General features: G+C 30.9%; 1 protein-coding gene across 1 annotated transcript in view; it reads right to left on the minus strand.

The window, feature by feature from the left end:
- Positions 1 to 18,967, minus strand: part of LOC119828401 (bcl-2-related ovarian killer protein homolog A-like) — a 24,622-nt gene extending 5,655 nt beyond the window's left edge. Inside the window, exons 1-3 of the mRNA XM_038350541.1 lie at positions 18,709 to 18,967; positions 1,851 to 2,040; positions 642 to 883 (exon numbers count right to left, since the gene is read on the minus strand). Coding sequence (XP_038206469.1) covers positions 642 to 883; positions 1,851 to 1,857 — 249 coding nt within the window. The 5' untranslated portion in view covers positions 1,858 to 2,040; positions 18,709 to 18,967. The remainder of the gene's footprint in view (positions 1 to 641; positions 884 to 1,850; positions 2,041 to 18,708) is intronic.
- Between the last annotated feature and the right edge of the window lie 382 nt (positions 18,968 to 19,349).

Below are 19,349 nucleotides of genomic sequence, written 5' to 3' on the forward strand. Positions count from 1 at the left end.
TAAATCAGTTATTGCTGGACGATCAGAAACGTCCGACAGTCACATATGGCTTTAATATCAATTGAGACATTAGAGGAAGCTTCTATTAGGCGAAATAAGACCGTATCGAATTACATTAAAGATAAAACATTCCATAGATACCTAATATAATCGCTCTATTCGATATGATATTTTAACACCGAATCTAAAGTGATTGGTATTATTTATTGATAGGCTTTTCAATTAAAATTTAAGCTTGAAGGTCTTAATTTTTACCACAAAAGGGTACGCGTCCCTATTTACATAACGACTCATAACTAAAATCTACAATGTACGAATGTCGTTACGTCGTTACGTCTACCAGTAGCCATTAATATTTAAATATAGTAACATTTAAACTGTAAATATAATAAAAACACCTCATAGTAGAAGCAAAATATTTAAAATAACTTTGTAAGACTTTTTCTTAGTATATAATATACGTGGAAGTGGTATAAGTCTGTGCAAAGTAGGTGCAATGTACATTTTGTAATTACAAAATTAGAAATGCCACCTAAAAGGGCTTATTTACGAAAAAATAAGGGTAATTTTATTAAATGACACTTTCCATTTAATAGCTACTGCTACTTTTATCATAATAGGTTATTACAAAATGTGTGTACCTTCTTTGGGCATGCCATAGATCTTCGTATTTGTGTTTTTATATATTGCAAACACAGAGCACGACCTTGTCTGACAATTTGTGGCTTAACTTGCGTGGGAATGGCCAGGCACCAGCCTATAGTAGCCGATAGCCGTCTGGACACTGCAGCTGCAGCCGCAGTGGATACCATTGTGCTAAATCTTCTTTTAGTGCGGTCGACTGGTGATAGTGAGCGAGTAGGTGATAGTCGCAAGCCATCAACTGTAACGGAATCAAAATAAAAAACAACACTCAAAGTATGTGTTTTTTATATTAATCATTTGGAATGTTTATTAGATAATATCTACAAAAATTACGAGGTTATCAATACATCTTCAAGTTTTATTACTTTTTTTTAATCTTACAAAACAAAAAATTCTCGGACGGAACCGGCGCGAGGAACTAGTATGAAATAATAAAATAAGAATGATAAGTATTTTGACGAAATTAAAAATATATTCTAATGTTGAAGTCTACTTAATTAAATTTCATACCAAATTGAAGAATTTCATTGTAATAATAAAGTGACATTCATAGAGGGTACTTTAATGTTTGTAACGTTTAAAAATTAAATCGATTTCTGTATTATCTCGTTTTATGATTTATTCATCTTACACTATTATTTACCTTAATTTCTACTGTAATATTGGATATCTATAAGTTTTATTGGAGAAGAATTACCTACGTTTAAGAACAAAATGATGATACATATTAAGTTTCTAACAGCTCAATGTAATTATGTATAAAGCTTGATAATATTTATAAAAAAAAATTATACCTAATTAATTCGTAGTTTATAACAAATTTATTTGACAATGTGAATTTATCTAATTATAATAATCAATACCAATGTATTGATTTTTATAATTAGATAAATATATAAATAATAATGTGAATATAATAATCCCAATGAATGCAACAATAAGTATCTAAAGATTCATCAGATCTCTCTATTCTAATTGAACACAGCATACACCACCCTGATTTAAAATTTAAACGTTGTCCTCATTTACACGGCAGGCTGAGCTTGCCTGCAATGTCCGGAGCCCTTCCGGCCCATTCAAATACATATTTTATAAACAATGATAAATTACATTGCTCTTGTGACTTGATTTCGGGAACTAAATAGTAATTACTTGGTAATAAAGGTAGTATATGAATTGTATGGAAAATTAATGATTTTCCTCACCGGACATTTTAAATCCGTCGGCACCCGGAAAGGCGCTTAGGGGTGTGCTGAGCTTGCGTCGCGGTCGTAGCGGTGGTACGAATTCATTATCTTCTTCTCCATCTGGTGGAGTGACGTGTATTGCAATGTTGTTGTCCCCTTGAGTTTTCTTGCCATTTAATTGCCATTTTATATCTGTTAATGGCCCTATCTGAAAAAAAAAACAACTTTAAAAGCTGCTATCCGCGAAAGTTTCCGTGTTGAAATTTTCTTTTATGTTATATAAACTCATAAAATCAGTTATTAAAGGTTAAGAGTTTCATTTTTATTTGAAAGTACTTATCTGAGGAAATTATGGATCGACTTCAAAAATTCTTTCACCTTGATATTCAAGTTTCGTGATTTAGTGAGTGCTATAAGCTAGGTATATAATATATGTATGGCGAAGTCGGGGCGGACAGCTGTCAGTTAATAATTAAATAGTTAAAAGTAAATTTCAATCCTAAATCCAGCAGTTCTGAAGAAGTTAATACCAGTAGGCTGGAGCATTATTAATTAACATTATAAAGAACAACATAATCTTTTAAGTTTGAAGGCATTGGATAATAAATAGCTTTTATAATGCACAGTAATCCCAAATTCCAAAGTTAAAAGATTTATATCTTCACTTTGTAATACGCTGTAGTCACTGTTTTAAACCATGTGTTGTTAAACAAAATAGATAAGGAAATCTTATTATATACCTATGCTATCTAGTGTTTATTACGATTTGAATTTACCCTCAATAAAATAAATTAACATTATGTTTTAACTTTTGATATTAGGTTTTGCTATTTACGTAATTAAGCAAGGACCCGGTATGTACCTAAGCAAAACATTAAAATTAATAGTATGTTAACTTTAGCAATATAGCACAATAATACAGCAGGTACAATACACGCTACATGGTACATATAAGGATTGTACAGGAATCAACAATTTTTCTCACAATATTACTTTCATATAACCCGTGTCTTTGAATATAACAAAGATATTGTGAACTTCCTCTGAGCTTGCTGCACAAAGAGATTCTCGATACTTGAAGTGTATTAGAAATATGAAGAAAATTTATATTTAAGAACTTTGTATATAGAGTAATAAAAACAAACAATCAAGTGTAGAACACATTCATTATTTTAATTATTATCTAAATATAGAATATACAACGGAACATATTATTTGGAAAAAAATAAATCGTTATCCATTGACATACAGGGAACTTTATCGGTTATTACCTCGACCGACTTTTTCATTCTTATACCTCTACTATTAATCTGACAGGCGTACAGAAAGTTGAAAAGCTTTTAAAAGAACATTTTTGCCGTAAGGTGAGCTGCGCTAGTTACAAACTATTCAATTGGGCATACACATATCTGTATCGAATTAAATGTTTGTGATGACCATATTTAATTGAAATAGAAATTCAATTAATTTTCAATTAATGTTCAAGTAATAGTTGGGTTAGGTACTAAATATGATTATCACGTCAATCAGATAGAAAATGGTATGAATAGGAATGTTCAAAATATTGAAATAACAACAAAAATATTTAAAAGGAGGTTTTATATGGAATGTTCGATCATATGTAGAGTTTTTATTTTATATTGCGCAAGGTACAGTAAACACATATTGTAAATACCTACGTCTAATCACTAAAATTAATGAGTGGAAGATGTTCATTTCGCGATTGACGTCAACGATTTGATTTTCTGTTCAATTTAATCCGTAATTTGTGACAATCACTTTTGAAGCAGGTATAAGTACCTACTGTTTATTTGTGTCAGAGGAGTTACTGTAATTATTGTTTTTGTATCTTCAGCAAAGGTTTGTATTATTTATATGAAATTTGTTGTCCTCTTGACATTGCACGCGTTGAAAATAACGATGATGATTTTAGAAGCTATATTTCATTATTATTAATATTATTTAGGTTACCAATTCTAAAAACATATTTAATTTTCTCTTTTTAAATGTTCAAGGAACAAAGAAAAGCCTGTCTAACAAAAAGTTATAGAGTGAAGGCAGAAATTATCTACAGATTGTGATTGAATTTGGAGCAAAAAAGATGATATAAATTTATTAAATATTTAATAAACAGAATTCGACTTGCTACATTTTTTATTTAAGTACCTTTAGAATATAAATGTAGGGAAAATTTTTCATATTTTAAATTCATTCTTTTCTAAGATAAGAAAATGATTCTAAGACAATATACAGTCTATTAAGGCAATTTAAATTTGTAATATTCCTAAAACCCATACAATCACAATCTCATAAAACGAATAAATAAAACCTATATAATTGTGAAATTGTTCTACTTATTAGCTTACTATTTATCCAGTATTTAAAACGAACAAATAAAATAACATTTTGTACAAATGAAAATAATATGACGAAAGGTATAAAAATACATTACATTACGTTGATTTTTTGTCATACATAAATCCCTGTTTGAAGATACGGCTGCCAATCGCTAAGAAAGAATTGTTGCCTGGGCAACCAAGGAAAAACTGAATAATAAAGACAGACAGAATGTACAAACTTAGAATTACAGCGACAAAAATAAGCTACGAATTAAAAAATATTTTTCCATTTGTAGAGAGGCAATAACCAAGAAGAGAAGATTAATGAACATGTCTTATTTTTTAAGGTAAGGGATAAGGAAGGATCGACTAAATAGAAGGAATGGATTGGGAAGGATGAGAAAAAGGAAAAATCTACTTCTTCATGCTATTATGATAATACATATTAATGTAAAATGTGCATATGGGGTTAAATATTAATTTTCTTCAGACATATCCCGATAAATAATTACAGGCCATTACTCAAGTCACGCATCCCTTTTGTAAACGAATACAGCCTTTCAATTTTCATCGAGAAAATGCTTGTCATTTACACTGATATAATACAAATGTATGTATATTGTATTAGATAGATGTTGTTTAATGCGTTTTGTTCATTGTAGACGTTAATAAATAGGTACTTTGAAAAATCTTTTATTATTGGTGAAGGTAACATTAATAAAAGTCGAGCGTGCAAATTGTAACTACACCTATGTATTTACAAATGAATTTATCACAATAGTTATTTTGTTCTCTATTGATACATGAAAATAAAACTTGGACAAGCTGTTTGATACTACAATTTTTTGACATGAAATGTTAAAACTACCTCTATTTATAGAAAATTTCAGTGGTCGCCAAAATTGAAACGGCGAAGCATATTAGATTGCAATATTGAAATTTTAATAATCAGGCAAAAGATTACTATTAAAAGAAAATGCCTTATTTTCCACCTTTCAATCTCATGTTCTATTTACTGAGATTTTTCATAAAAAAAAAATAGTTTTTGCATGTTTCCACTTGGAGACTGTCGAGCTTATGATCCATGAATGTGCAAATTAGGCAATGGGTTCATGATTTCAAATAGAAATAACTCGGTAACTCGATGTTTAAATTGTGTCCCAATTTTTTACTTCGGATCGCGAAAAATTTATAAAGGCATTATTTTCTAATTGTCTAAATATGATTTTATGAAATGGGTTGTTTAGTTGTTTGCTTTTTTGTACTATCTTTTCACTAGGTAACTATTACGCACATGCGTGGTCCGGGACGGGTTGTTTTCAAAAGACAACAAGCTTTCAAATTAACATCATTAGCATTTGAGTTACGATTTGAAGTTACTTGATATTCCAGCCTACTGAAATTCGAGTTTATAAAGAGTGTATTTATATAAACAACCTCCCATTTAAGAGTAACAAACATTCATTTAAGTGATTTTTAATCATCGGCCCGAAAACGATGTCGTTAAAGCGTCGTGTCATCATTTTGATATTTTTTTTTTGTTTTCAAAGATGGATTAATTGGTTATTCTTGTATGTTTGATATTAATCGAAAAAATGGCCGCCACCATTAAATTATTTCACAACTTCTTAAACTTGATATTCGTGGGTGGAACCGTGGTGATGGGTAGAAACATTATTAAAGTAAATTTTTATGCCTACAAATACTAAATTATATCATGAGTACGATAAATAATAGTATTACCCGAGCGGAGCTGGGGCGAGTAGATAGTTGCTCCTAAGAAAGTGCTTTAAGCTTTTCTAAAAGCAGCTAAAAGCTTTTCTTTGATTTTCCATTGAAAAACTGAATTAACTGTTAAAAAATAGACACAAAAGTTTTAGGCATCAACGTCGACATTACATAGTTAAACTAAAATACTTTAATTTGCTATTTGTCTCATATACTGATAAATTCTAAAATTTCAACGTTTTAACGGTCAAAGGCGGATCTCCGGTATGCCATTTTTTGATTCTGGTTTTATTACCCTGAGATCAAAAAAATTATAAAAAAAAAAATCGGATCATAAACCGACGAAGACAATCGAACCTTCTTTTTAGAAGTTAATTAAAAATAAGCCCGATGAACTTCCATGAACTTCACTCCAAATATCCAATAACGCACATTCATAAGATATACGTTTTCGATTTACTTCCTTTTATAAAAGTATAAGGTTTGTGTGTGAAATTTATGATTACCAGGACCACAAGATACGTGGTAGGGATGTGTGCGATATTCAGAGCATGTTATGATTATCTTAAAAAACACAGGAAATTGATACGAGCCTACGCGAAAATTTGTTTGTGTATTGGAAATCGATATAGTCAGCATTTGATTTTGGTTATGTTCGACATTAAGTTAATCATTAGTGATGCTAGAGGAGTGTGGCATGTTGCTCGATACATAAAGGTCGTTGTGTCGCTGTTACAAATGTTAATTCAACGTTTCAATGCTACTGATAAGTTTTGCGCTCACAGAATACTTAATAAGCCCTAAGGAGGAAATTTCGAACGAAATAGAACAACTGCATGAATTCATACTCTCATATTATACTCTCATATTGGATGTTTTTATATCTAATGAAAGAGATGGTTCGAAAAATTCCTTTTATTTTAGCTATTGTTTAAGGAAAACGCCTATTTTCGTTTAACCATAAACAATTGCAATTATTTATGTGCTCGCGATACATTTTTTAGGCACTATTCAAATCTAATTAAGGATTTACACGATTTTTGGAATTTGTTGACTAGACTATTAATCGAAGATGGAATTTTCATATTGCCGAGTTTCATTTTTCTTTTTTTACGTCACCGTCGGCAATGGAGCTGGTGGGTCTATGATAACTGAATTAATAGTATTGTCGGTAAGTCATTACAATACCAATAATAATCATCTATCATACGAAGAAAAATCATTTATGGTTTATCAACTCTCGCACCAATTTTTTATTAAAATATGTTGGGAACACATATTATCAAATCTATGATAAAATACCTACTGTTACAGGTTTCGATTTACGAATAAAGTATGCATCTACTGGGGCAATTAAATAATTTATAAATAGATAATAGGACATAAATAGATTTTTCACCCATTATCCACATTGTCTACATCAGCGCTGCTCAAAGTGATGAAGAAAGACACCGATAGGTTGCCCGTTGGCATGCCTAAGAATTAAAAGATTGACGTCATATGTTATCTGCCAACTCACACTTGGTGCGTGATGGTTTGTGGCCCGAATCATCATAGGAGGCCCGTGTACAATGGACTGATTATGATGATGCATCTTCTATGTCATAGTCGCCTCTAACGTTGCTGTTAGTTCCTTTCTACTATTATAAATTACTTCTAGACAATGGAATACCTTGATATTGAGAAATTTTTGATAGAATTTTTTCTATTCTTTCAAAATTTCTCATTTATAAAGCATTTCAATGCTATAAAACTAAAAATTATAAAATACCTTGATATTATTAGATATTCAGGAATCAGGTCACCCAAATCTTTTAAGAAACTTAAATTAAATGCTCGAATAATAATTACCGAAATTTTTTTTTAGGTTATGTGAGGCTAGCCTATTGTTAGTCATAACATGCTAAGTTTTTTCTGCGACAATGTTTATTTTTTGATAATGTAACTAAACAGTGCCTGGCTTAATGACCACTTATTTGTAGCCTATGTTCATAGATACCCGCGATATGGCTTTTTCGTTATCGTCCGATAACGAATAATGATGTCAAGCTAATAAATAAAGCATGAAAGTGAAATAATAAAAGGTGCGTCAGAATTTTATGATATTCCAATTTCTATCATTGATTACTGACACCTTTTTCCTTTTAAAATCAACGCATTTTTTATTAGATCAACCAGGTTGTCAATAATAAACTTCCTGAAATATAATGAGATTTTTTTAAGTGACTAGATGATTTCAGAATGTCACGAAATCATTTATTCTCTTGTTGAAGATGATACAGTCGCTGTGCTATATTAATTTATAATTAATAATTATTGTAATAATATTAAGCCTACTATCCTATATTTGCAGTTAGAAAAATGTTAGTCACAAAACAATCCTTGGAGTAATTTTAAAGATAGTGACTAAAATGTTATGTCGGTTTGTGTTACACACATGATTTGAGGTTCACTCGGTTTCTTTCCATGTACGAGCGTCCTGTAGGGTCATAATACAAGACTTTGTCAATGTTGAAGTTTTTGGTTCCTCGTGCAAATTTTCTCACAATGTTTTCCTTCGCCGATTAGAGCAGTAATTTTACTTAACGCGTGATTATAAACGAATAATCAAAGCTATTTCTTATGAAAATCTTTATAGATTGATCTAGCAAACCATTTTCTCACGAAAGCTTGTCAGTAACCAATTGAATGATTGTTTTTTTGTATTGGCGTGCAGTTTCGATATCAATAATCGAAGATTGACGCTATTCTGGATAGAAGATACATTTTTAATTTCGGGTCTTAGTTTATCTCTTTCTTTTTGATAGGATTTGTTCGCTACCGACCATAAATTTCTCAATGAAAAGATCGTGTACGTGTACGAAATGTAGTTGTTTTGATATTCCAAACATTTTATTTTAAGTTTATATTAACTTGGAAAAAGCTTAGAATTTTTATTTTCATTCCGACAAAGAGGGTAAGACGTCAGTTTATCTTTTGAAATCTGCGATAAAAACAGTTTTTAATATAGTATCCAAGGTCGAAAATTTCATATATAAAAATGTATTTTTATATAAGTTTTAATTGACTTCCATTGTTCTAACGTAAATTAATTTAGTTGGAGTTTAAGAAATAAAGTGAGAAAAAATAAGTTTTACATTATAGTTAAAACTAGCTGTAACTCACGTCGTGACTCCCGTTTTACCCGGGTAAAAAGTAGCCATGAGTTAAAATCTATTTATTATATATGTACTAGCTGCACCCGGCAAACGCTGTTCTGCCTTACTCTTATCATTTAGGGGTATGAAAAATAGATGTTGGCCGATTCTCATAGATACCGGATAAGCACAACAAAATTCATCAAAACCGGTCAAGCCGTTTCGGAGGAGTATGGCAACGAAAACTGTGACACGAGAATTTTATATATATGTATATATATATATATATATTTATTATTAGTAGGATGTATGTACCATCTTAACATACCTTGATATGTACCTTAGATTTTATCTAGAAGCAATATCCTAAGTTGTACTGCTATAACGCTTATCATTGGAATGCTGCGCTTAAAAACTATTAATGGGCTAAGGGCTACAGTCCGTTGTGCACGTATGTCGTTCCCAGGTACCTACTATTGAGTATGATAACAACGTTCTCACTAATGGCTGAGCAAGGTTTATCTTTAATAGATGAGACGTTGTGGCGACATCATAATTGTACAAAGTACAAAATTTTCTAGTTATTATAATACAAGCGACACATTAAAATTAAAAAGAACGGTTACATGCCGAGCCGGAGCTGTTGCAGCGCAGAAATGAAATCTGCATAAAACATTTTTTTTCTATTAGACTATAAGGTAATGAACAACGTTATTTTGCTTTTAAATTGCGTTAATCTTATTATTATAACTCAAACATTTATTAATGAATTATAAGGATAAGAATCAAATGTTAATAGTGAGTGTAATGAAAGTTATTTCTGGCCGTATATCAAGACTCACCGTGTGTTTCTCTCATTAAAAGTCGAATCTAATCAATTTAGGCTAATAAACGGTTAGGAGAATTGTAATATTAAACTTTAAACACAAATTAAATTGGAATGTTAACATTGTCTCACTTATTGCGTAATTGGATAAATCGCGCGCTTTTACGGAACAATAGCGACTGTAACGACATTATTAACATGATAATATGGGAGATGCAAACTATGTTGAACTAAAATGGTGTTTTGCGCCATGCAAACACTCGGTTCAGTCGTGCTATCTGTTTGGGATCATTATGGGTGCCAGTTCTTTGTCACGTACAAAAGAATTACCATATATGTATTTAGTGAATACCTACTTAAAGATTCATAAAAAACTTTTCAGCTATGGCAGAGGGCAGATATTAGATAAATCTTTTTTTCATTTCCCAATTTTAGAATTCCCGTTGCAATATTTTTGAGATTATGTTTTCATCAGGTTTCAACTCGAAAAATTTTTTGAGGATTAAACTGAATAAGGAGGATGTAGTATAAAGCATGCATGTTAATGGCGACTATCACAATGGTTTTCTAATACTGGTACTTACCAATCCGGGTCACTGTACTCTCATTGACACACCAATATAAAAGGACACAAAACGTTATCGGTTGAACGCAGAATTAAGCCATGGGTGATATGCACAATTTATGCAGTATTATTTAGTTCAACATTGCTGTTCTCTAAATAGATTTACTATTATTTATTTGTTATGAAAGAGGTGCATAAAAATTAGAACTCAATTGTCATTTCGATGGATGTTAAAATTGAGAAGAGTCGATGCCCTTTTGGCACTTTTCAACTCATTTATATAATAATAAGGAATTAAAAATTCTAATATTTGAAAAGCTGTGGCAACGAGAAACAATTTCAATATTTATATCGTAAAAAAAAAAAAACGATTTTCGATCGATCACTAATCTCCATGCAAAAACAATCCTTCGATTGGTTATTGACAAGCTTTGCTCAGAGAATGGATTGCTAAAACATAGGTATGGTATGTTTGTGATTTTTGGATAATGAGTGATCATAAACATCGGGCGTTAGTTGAAAATGAATGTGCCGGTGACATTGACCTCAGTTTTTGAGTGCGAAATTAATACCTAATATTATCAAAGTAACATCTCACCTCCACTGGAAGTAAATTAAGTATTATTTTTACGCACACAAATATTCATAATTCATAGATGAGCCAAATTTACATTTAGATAGGATACAAAAAGAAACGTGTTGTTCTGAACAAACGCGATGGAAATGCTTTATTATTTTTTTGCTCTATCTAAAATTATCACCTTGCAAATTGAATGTACGTATAATTCTTTGTTCTTCGTTTAATGCGATGGTTGTTTACACACGCAGGAGTTGGCCGTCATAAACGGAAACTGATTCAACGTATCTGCTTTGTCGTTATCTAATTAAATTACAAGCGGAACTTGGAATTCCTCATGGCGTTAATCGTGTGTGAATGCTATTTGTTACTTGAATTCTACGGTCTATTTTTTAAAAGTATAGTATAATAATAAAGTACATCACATCATTAATAATTAATTATAACGTTATAATTTAAGTTTTTCGATAACATACATCGCTTGTAATAAGTTACGATATAACTACATGATTATTTAGCTTGTAATTTTCTAACTTAAAAAGTTTGATCGACCCTGATCCTAATTCTAAAATCTCAAGTTTTTAGCTATTAGCATTATATATATAGCATTCGACCACCTGTTTTCGAATGAAATATAATTCCATGTTTTTTTTTATAATGTAGTAAATATTAGAAGTTGAATAATTTATCTTGACTTTTGGGAACTCTTAATTTGCTGTTACATATTTAATTCAGTGCTATTCCAGATATGGGTCATGATTCTAGTCTATTGTTCCGCTTTGTCTCGCAAGTCGACCATAAACAAAATGTAGTATTATAAATTCACACTAGGCAGTGCAAGTAGTGGGTCATGCGACCCGGTGCGGTCTCATTATCAAAACATTAGATGGCGGAAAGATAGTATTAAAAAGACAGTGTCATAGAACATAACTTTTTTTGTTTAATGAATTGCAGAGCAATGTTTTCATCTCTTGCTAATTTTTTTCAATTCATTAGAAATGTATTTAATATTATTTATACTTTACTTTACACAGAGTATCGTATACAAAATACCAACTAGTGATTTTTTTATAAGGCATTATGGTTAAAATTCATGTCCTTTAGACAATTAAAGAACAAAAGAGGCAAATACACAGGTACAATATTAGCTTGAGTAGTGTGAAAACCAAATAATAATCTCACCGTCGTCATCATCAGATTATATTTGTTCCCATTGCAAGGACACGGGCCTCAGGCATGAGGCTTTAGGCCCACCACGTTGGTCAAATGTGGATTAGCAGATGTCAATCTCGTGGAATTTTTAATTCTTGGACAGGCTAATTTCCTCACGATATATTCCTTCACCGTTTCGAGCAATGGTTATGTGGATAATGCGCAGATAAATCGAATGATCAATTTATTTTTACACACTCGTCTGGTCTCAAACATTCAAAATTTTAGATTGAAGTCCGAAGGCCTAACCACTAAGCCACCACCACTACTAACAATGACGTAATCTTATCTAATAATTTAAAAAGGAAATGTGTAATTTTTTGTGCATTACACAATAACATCGACTTACATACAAAAGTAGGAGATAGACATTGTTATGACACGAGTTACAGAAATAAAATTAAAATGCCTGTTTTCCGGCTTAGTAAAATAAAAAATTAATTTATGGGACAAGGTCGTCATTTAGTAGTAGTGCTAAATTCAAAAACTATATTAAAAACTAGCTGACCCGGCAAACTCTGTTCTGCCTTACTCTTATAATTTAGGGGGATGAAAAATAGATGTTGGCCGATTCTCATAGATACCGGATAAGCACAAAAAATTTCATCAAAATCGGTCAAGCCGTTTCGGAGGAGTATGGCAACGAAAACTGTGACACGAGAATTTTATATATTAGAAGATGTATTAGTTCAGAGAGTCTACTAGAGCATTAATGAATATATGAAAGATCCATCCATGGAATGTTGTTGCTTAAAAACCACATGACAGATCTTTGACATCATTGTTATGTACATGTTACATATTATGAAGAATTAAAATGTAAAATTGATATGATTTTAAAAGAGCATTTACAGAGTTTTTTGCCGGCGCTTCTCTGTAGAAACTGCTTTCAGAACCGCTGGTAAATGTTATAACTGTGTAATATGACGATTCAAAAGCGCTTCTATAGGAAGTCTAGATGAATGAATAAATGTTTGAGTTTGAGCTTATTTAACTCAGATATAAGAACAATGAATCCTAAGGTATTAACATTTTGCCGTCAAGAGTCATTTTTTTGCATGCGCTGCTAGAATATTTTATAACGTTATTCGTAAAACAGTTTTTACCAAAAACACATAAAAACTTGCACATTCTTTCTTTATATAATTCAAGCCAATCGTGATTGGCTTGAGTTATATTATATATGAGTTATATATATTTATATATATTATATTTGGGTGATATATGATAACGTATCTTTCTTACAAAATCAAAATGTTGATTTGGTACGAAAGAAACAAATCTCTTTTGTAACTTACCGGTTGCTTTTTTCATAATTTAACAAAGACACCTCAAAATCCGTCCGTTTGCTTGAAAAATAAAGCCGTTGTATGCTTGAAAAATAAAGCCCTCCTATCGTTGCTGTCGGGTAAAAAGGAGGGTATAAGTATAAACAATACGCTGCTGTTTGCGCGATGCGTTCGTGACACAAATCCATCCTGTTTGTAATGCTAACGCATTCTCGTTTATCGCTCATTCGTGAACTATTCGATACAAAGTCCTTTGGAAGTATTGAACGATATTACATTCACTCCTTAGAAATGGTTGTCGTTCAATATCTGCTCTACTTCTTTTCAGAAAATAAATACATTATTAATGAAAATCTTTATCGACTTACAATACACTATTATATAATCTACAGTTGTCAGATACTTCTGTAGTGAGCAACTTATTAGCTAATAAACTTATTAATGTACCCAATAGAAATATTGTGAATAAACAGTAATGAGGAATAAACTATTATCTTATATTATGTTTCTCTGACCCTGATTATAGTACAGATTAAAGAATTTGTACGATTTTTTTGCGAAAGGTATTTTGTGGTAGAGCAATAATTTTGATTGTAATTCGTTTACTAAATTTGTCGCTTGCTATTGATCTAAAGTTTAAGCACTTCGTCTTTTCAATCTTATCGAAACATGAGGAAATTGAAAATTCTATAAAACTTAGTCTTTAGAGTTGATTAGAAATTATAACTTTTTAACTTATCGGAAGTAAACATAATTTAATAATGTTTGGAAAAGGGACATTTTCCGCCGTACCACTTCAAAAAAAGCGAACATGGATAAGCAAACCTGTTAGTTTAATTTAAACTAACATGTATTCCATTTAATTGACATGTTACGATTTCAGGAATATTTGGGTTTTGTTTCTCTGCGAACGCAATTTTATTTTTTTATATGTCGGGGGATTAGCCGAAGTTTAACTTAATATATGGACGGACGAATGAACACAGTAACACAGGTTTTAACCTAGCAGAGTGATTATTGTAAAAAATTTTACCATAAAACTGTAATGTATCTACATAATTTCTATAATTTGTGCAATTAAATGTTCATGGGGGTTGGTCATTGCTCATATGTCTTTTCATTATATAAAGAATATGTATTTGATAAAAAAATTGAGCCTTGAGCTTTGATCCAATGCTTAGGTTGATAACTGCTTTATTTCATATTATGGTAAAAAGCAATACGAGTAAAGTCGTAGACAATTTGCTACTAATAATGCCTCGTTAAATATTCTGTTGAATTGCTAGTTTACGAGATAAAGCGCGAAAACCTTTTGTACCCTTTTTTGTACGACACGGACAAGGGCGAAGGATCCTACAAACTTAAGTTTATATTATTCTATCCTACATATTGATAAAAGGGCATTTGCCTTCTCTGGCAAAACGTAACCCTCAATGTAATTTTTCAATGGACTACATCTCCATATAAATCAATCTATACACTTGAATCATATTATGCATGATATTACACATTAGATAATAGGAATAAACTATAGTGTCTGAACCAAAATAAGAATTGACAGAAAAGACTTTTTAGTCGTTAGCGTTACTTATGTATAAAAAAAAATTTTGCGATATTACTAAACGTTAAATTTTTATATCACAGATGTTTCTTGGTATTCAACCTGGTCGACCTACTGTCGATCGCTACTGATTGAGGGATGCTATAGAAGCAGTTCTGGAGGCTGTTAATTGGCCAGAAACAAAGCGCGATTACCTCTTATTAATCATAATTAAAGTAAAAAACAATTCCATGATTTATATAACTATGAATTACGTTTTGAACTCGAGCTAACGATTTTATTTCAAGGTGGTTCTAACAGTAAGTTAACATAAATGTAAGTTTTACGTTTATTGCTTCAGTGATAAAATTGTTGACCCCTATTATGGCCGATACGTCTGGGGTAGGATTTAATAAGATTGTACACTTATAACAAGGAACGTTATTAAGTGCGAGAGAATTTTTGTGCCAAGGCCCGACACATAGGAGTAATCGATACTTGTAAATTAAACTTCATCTTGAAGAAATGTAAGTGGTAATGCTGGTATATTATGTTAGCAAAGAGTTGCTGAATAAAAGCGAATTTTTCATCACCGTTGCTGTTCTACAGCTACATTTATTGTAATATAGACTACCATACATTTTATTTTACGACTCGTACGACCCACGTCTGCAAGATTCAGTACCATAACAATGAATAGGTAAATTTAGTGTTACATAAAGATCTAGCTGTACTACCTAACCTTTGTCCACTTTGCCAACATATCATTTATAACGAAGGAATATAATTGTATACTATTTTTCTACTACCAATAGATTTTTAAATTGTTTTTGCAATTACAATATGTAATAATACAATATGATATGGGTAATATATTACTACTGACTAGGAAACCGATAAAGGATACAAAAAACGAAAGGTTTAGATTTAGATTTTGTGGTATCTATTTTAGAGTGCCCGTAATTTTTTTTAAATATCTTCAATGTTCAGCATTCGAAATTGTTACATTTTAATTATCGTAACTTTACTAATGTTAGATCATCCGGTGATACGGTATCGACCTGGTTTGATATCTTTGATTTAAATTGAATCTTAATGAATCCTTCCTTACTTCCTATGCTGGGTACATATAACATGCATTATAAATTTAAAAGGATGTTTGCTTGTTTATTTGTCTTTTCTTTGTCTATCGCGTCGTAACATAGCTATGTTTGGTATGATGTATTTAAGAGATAGAAGACGAGACGACGACGAGTCTTTTTTTTTTAGCTTTTTACCACGGTGAAACATCTCATTCCCAAAAGAATTTGTTAATACCGCGTAGACAAAGGTGCGTGTAACAGTTTGTATAGAATAAATAAAAACTATCCTTTTTAATATCTTATTAAAAGTAAAATTAATGTAGGAGTTCATTCTATTATATTTCAACTTTGAAGTTTCATTTCAAATGATAAGGTCATACTTATTTATATTTTTTTACCTACATACCTTTCAAATTCATTCGTAAAAGACTTTAATGTTAGGAAGTTTCATTATGTATATTACTCGCTACTCGCCTAGTTGACCCTGTAATAAGTTTGTTTTGATCTTGAGGTATAAGTGCTAAGCGACTAACACTTCTTTTATTAGTATAGATTCACTTCAAGAAATTGACGATTCATGTCTTAATGTCTTAATGATGATACCAAAATTCTGATCTACCTTCACCTATTTCTCCACAGTTGGTATGTTGAATATTATATGTTTTTGGTGGAGATTGGTGGTAGTATTGGCTGATAATGTCTTCTTGGCATTGGTATGTATGACATAGCGTTTGGTTTTGGCACATCTCTTAAAAAATTATTGTCTCTGTGAAGAATTTGTTTCGATTTGTTAACATTTATACAGTGATTGCCTAGTGTGTGTAGACATACTGCAGACTTAAAGTTTTTGCGCCTATAATAGTCTTGATATCCGCAAACTACCTTCTACCAAATAGGATGTCAAAAACGTGGAGTAATGATGAATTTTTATCGTGGACATGATTTTTGGAATCACACTATATGAAAAAAAAAAATTAACTAGGCATTAATAGAGCCTACATTTGATGTAAATAGGTATTATTTAATTGTGTTATATTTTGTTTTGATTGAGCTTACTAGTACTAAAAATTTATAAATCAGATATTTATATAATTTCTTAATTTTAGACGGTTAGAACGTGGGTGACGTTTTTGTAGAACAATTCTGTATTATATTATGTTGAATCTATAGGTATATAGATCACTAAAGACGCAAAATATTTTAATACTTGATGAAAAGAACACGAGATAAAATCAATTAAATATTCTCATCGCATCATTGGATTAATGTTTGAAAATGAAAAAGTTCCCTTTGATCAATTAACGATTATTTTGAGGGCAAGTACCTCGGATAATACAAGAAAATTAGATAGCAAGTATTTAAAAATTCTGTTATTAATAAAGCTGTCAGCACAACTAAGAAAACCACATAACTGGTATGAATTCAAACAATATTTTATATTCAAAACTAATTTTAGAGAATCAAGAGGTCTTTTTTAGAAATTATGACTAAATTAAGCTATACAACAACAACAAAATAATCTTCAATTTGTCCGAACTAGACCAAATTCAAACGGGACTACAAGAAAAACGGAACACGAGCTTAAAAAAAAACATTAAAATCATATAAGCCGATAGTTCTCAGGTATTAATTACCTTATAAAAAAACCCCTCCCATTCTTTAAAATCGCTTGTCCAGCGCTAATTAATAGTAATGTTTTGAAATGTTTTCAAGATTTGGAATAAAAGTCCTTCCGTGACGTTTCTGGTCCACTTCTCCAGATTAAACATAAGAGATTATATTGAGTGCAATATAATAATTTAATGTAAGTGTGTAACCTAGGTGTTTTAAATTTAAGACTTAACTTTTAATAATAATGTCAGACAAATATAGGTAACGAATAGATAGAAAATATGATTTTGTCTATCATAAAAAAAAAACAAATTAGAGTTCCTTCAAATATAACATGTCTATTTTAAATATACATAAATCTTATGATTAAGATATTAACCAGATATCATATTACAACACAAATATAATGTAAATGTATCAAATTATATAATCACTTTTATTTCATATCCTTTCTCCGTCTTTAATTTTTTTATCCAATCAAGAATTGAATTTTATTCTCGAGAGAACCATAAATACGCTTTGTGATGCTTCCATTAATGCGGTTTGGGATTTGGATGTCTTAAATCTCTTTTATTTTTGGTTACATTTATCTGTTTACTGAAACCTACATGTACTTGGATTTTTGGGTGTAGGTATGAAATTAATATACAATAAAATAAATTTTACTTTTTGTTAGCTTTATAGACGGACATAGATAGACTTGTTGATTTATCTGTCGGTCACTAAATGCATATATTTTTCTTTAAATTACTGCAATAACGAAATAGAACGATACAATATTATGCGCAAGATTGATACCTACGCGTCATAACAATTCGGTCAAACTTAGTTGTTTCAAGAAAATCTAATTATAACATTTAGTAAAAACCCACATTGCCTTGAAATAATGAAACTCTCAATTCAATTGAAGTTTTAGCATATTTTAATGCATAACAGCATGATAAAAATCTAACTAAGTATGTAGGTATACCTTGAATCAATTGTTGCCGTCGATCTGAAAAATCTGGACAAGTTTCGAAGTTTCTCCTCGATATTTTTATGTATAGATAACTGTCTATTATTGCACACACAAGTGTTTACAGCGAGCGTTAAAAACTTTTGAATACTAAAACTATACGGTAATTATTTCACTGAATTGACTGAATCCGTTTAAGCGTCGTGTGCACTGAGTTTTAGTACGGGCATCACGCACGACACACGTTTATCAACTAAACACATTAAAAATGCCGGTGGGTACAATATGCTACTGGGCACTGACCATTTTTCTTATTATACTGTACTGTTATCGTCAACTTCGATCAATTACTAGATTCGGTCGAGATGTTCGTATACACACGTGTTCATATTCGCTAGTTCAATATGAGATAAAGAAACTGCACGTACATGTGCACGTATTGCTACTGTTCATGAAATTGATTTTGAAGCGGAATAATTGATTTGAAATGTGAATATTGAAAACATTTTATAGAAATTTCAGATGAATATTCTTTAAATGTATATGATGAATACAAAGTAAAAATAATTCCGATAACATTTGGCCAAATACCGCTCAATTATTTAGTTTGAAAGCGTCATGCATTAATCTGGTATAATCATTCAAAAAAATGTTCT

This window comes from Zerene cesonia, chromosome 1, assembly GCF_012273895.1.
Source record: "Zerene cesonia ecotype Mississippi chromosome 1, Zerene_cesonia_1.1, whole genome shotgun sequence".
Lineage (NCBI taxonomy): Eukaryota > Metazoa > Arthropoda > Insecta > Lepidoptera > Pieridae > Zerene > Zerene cesonia.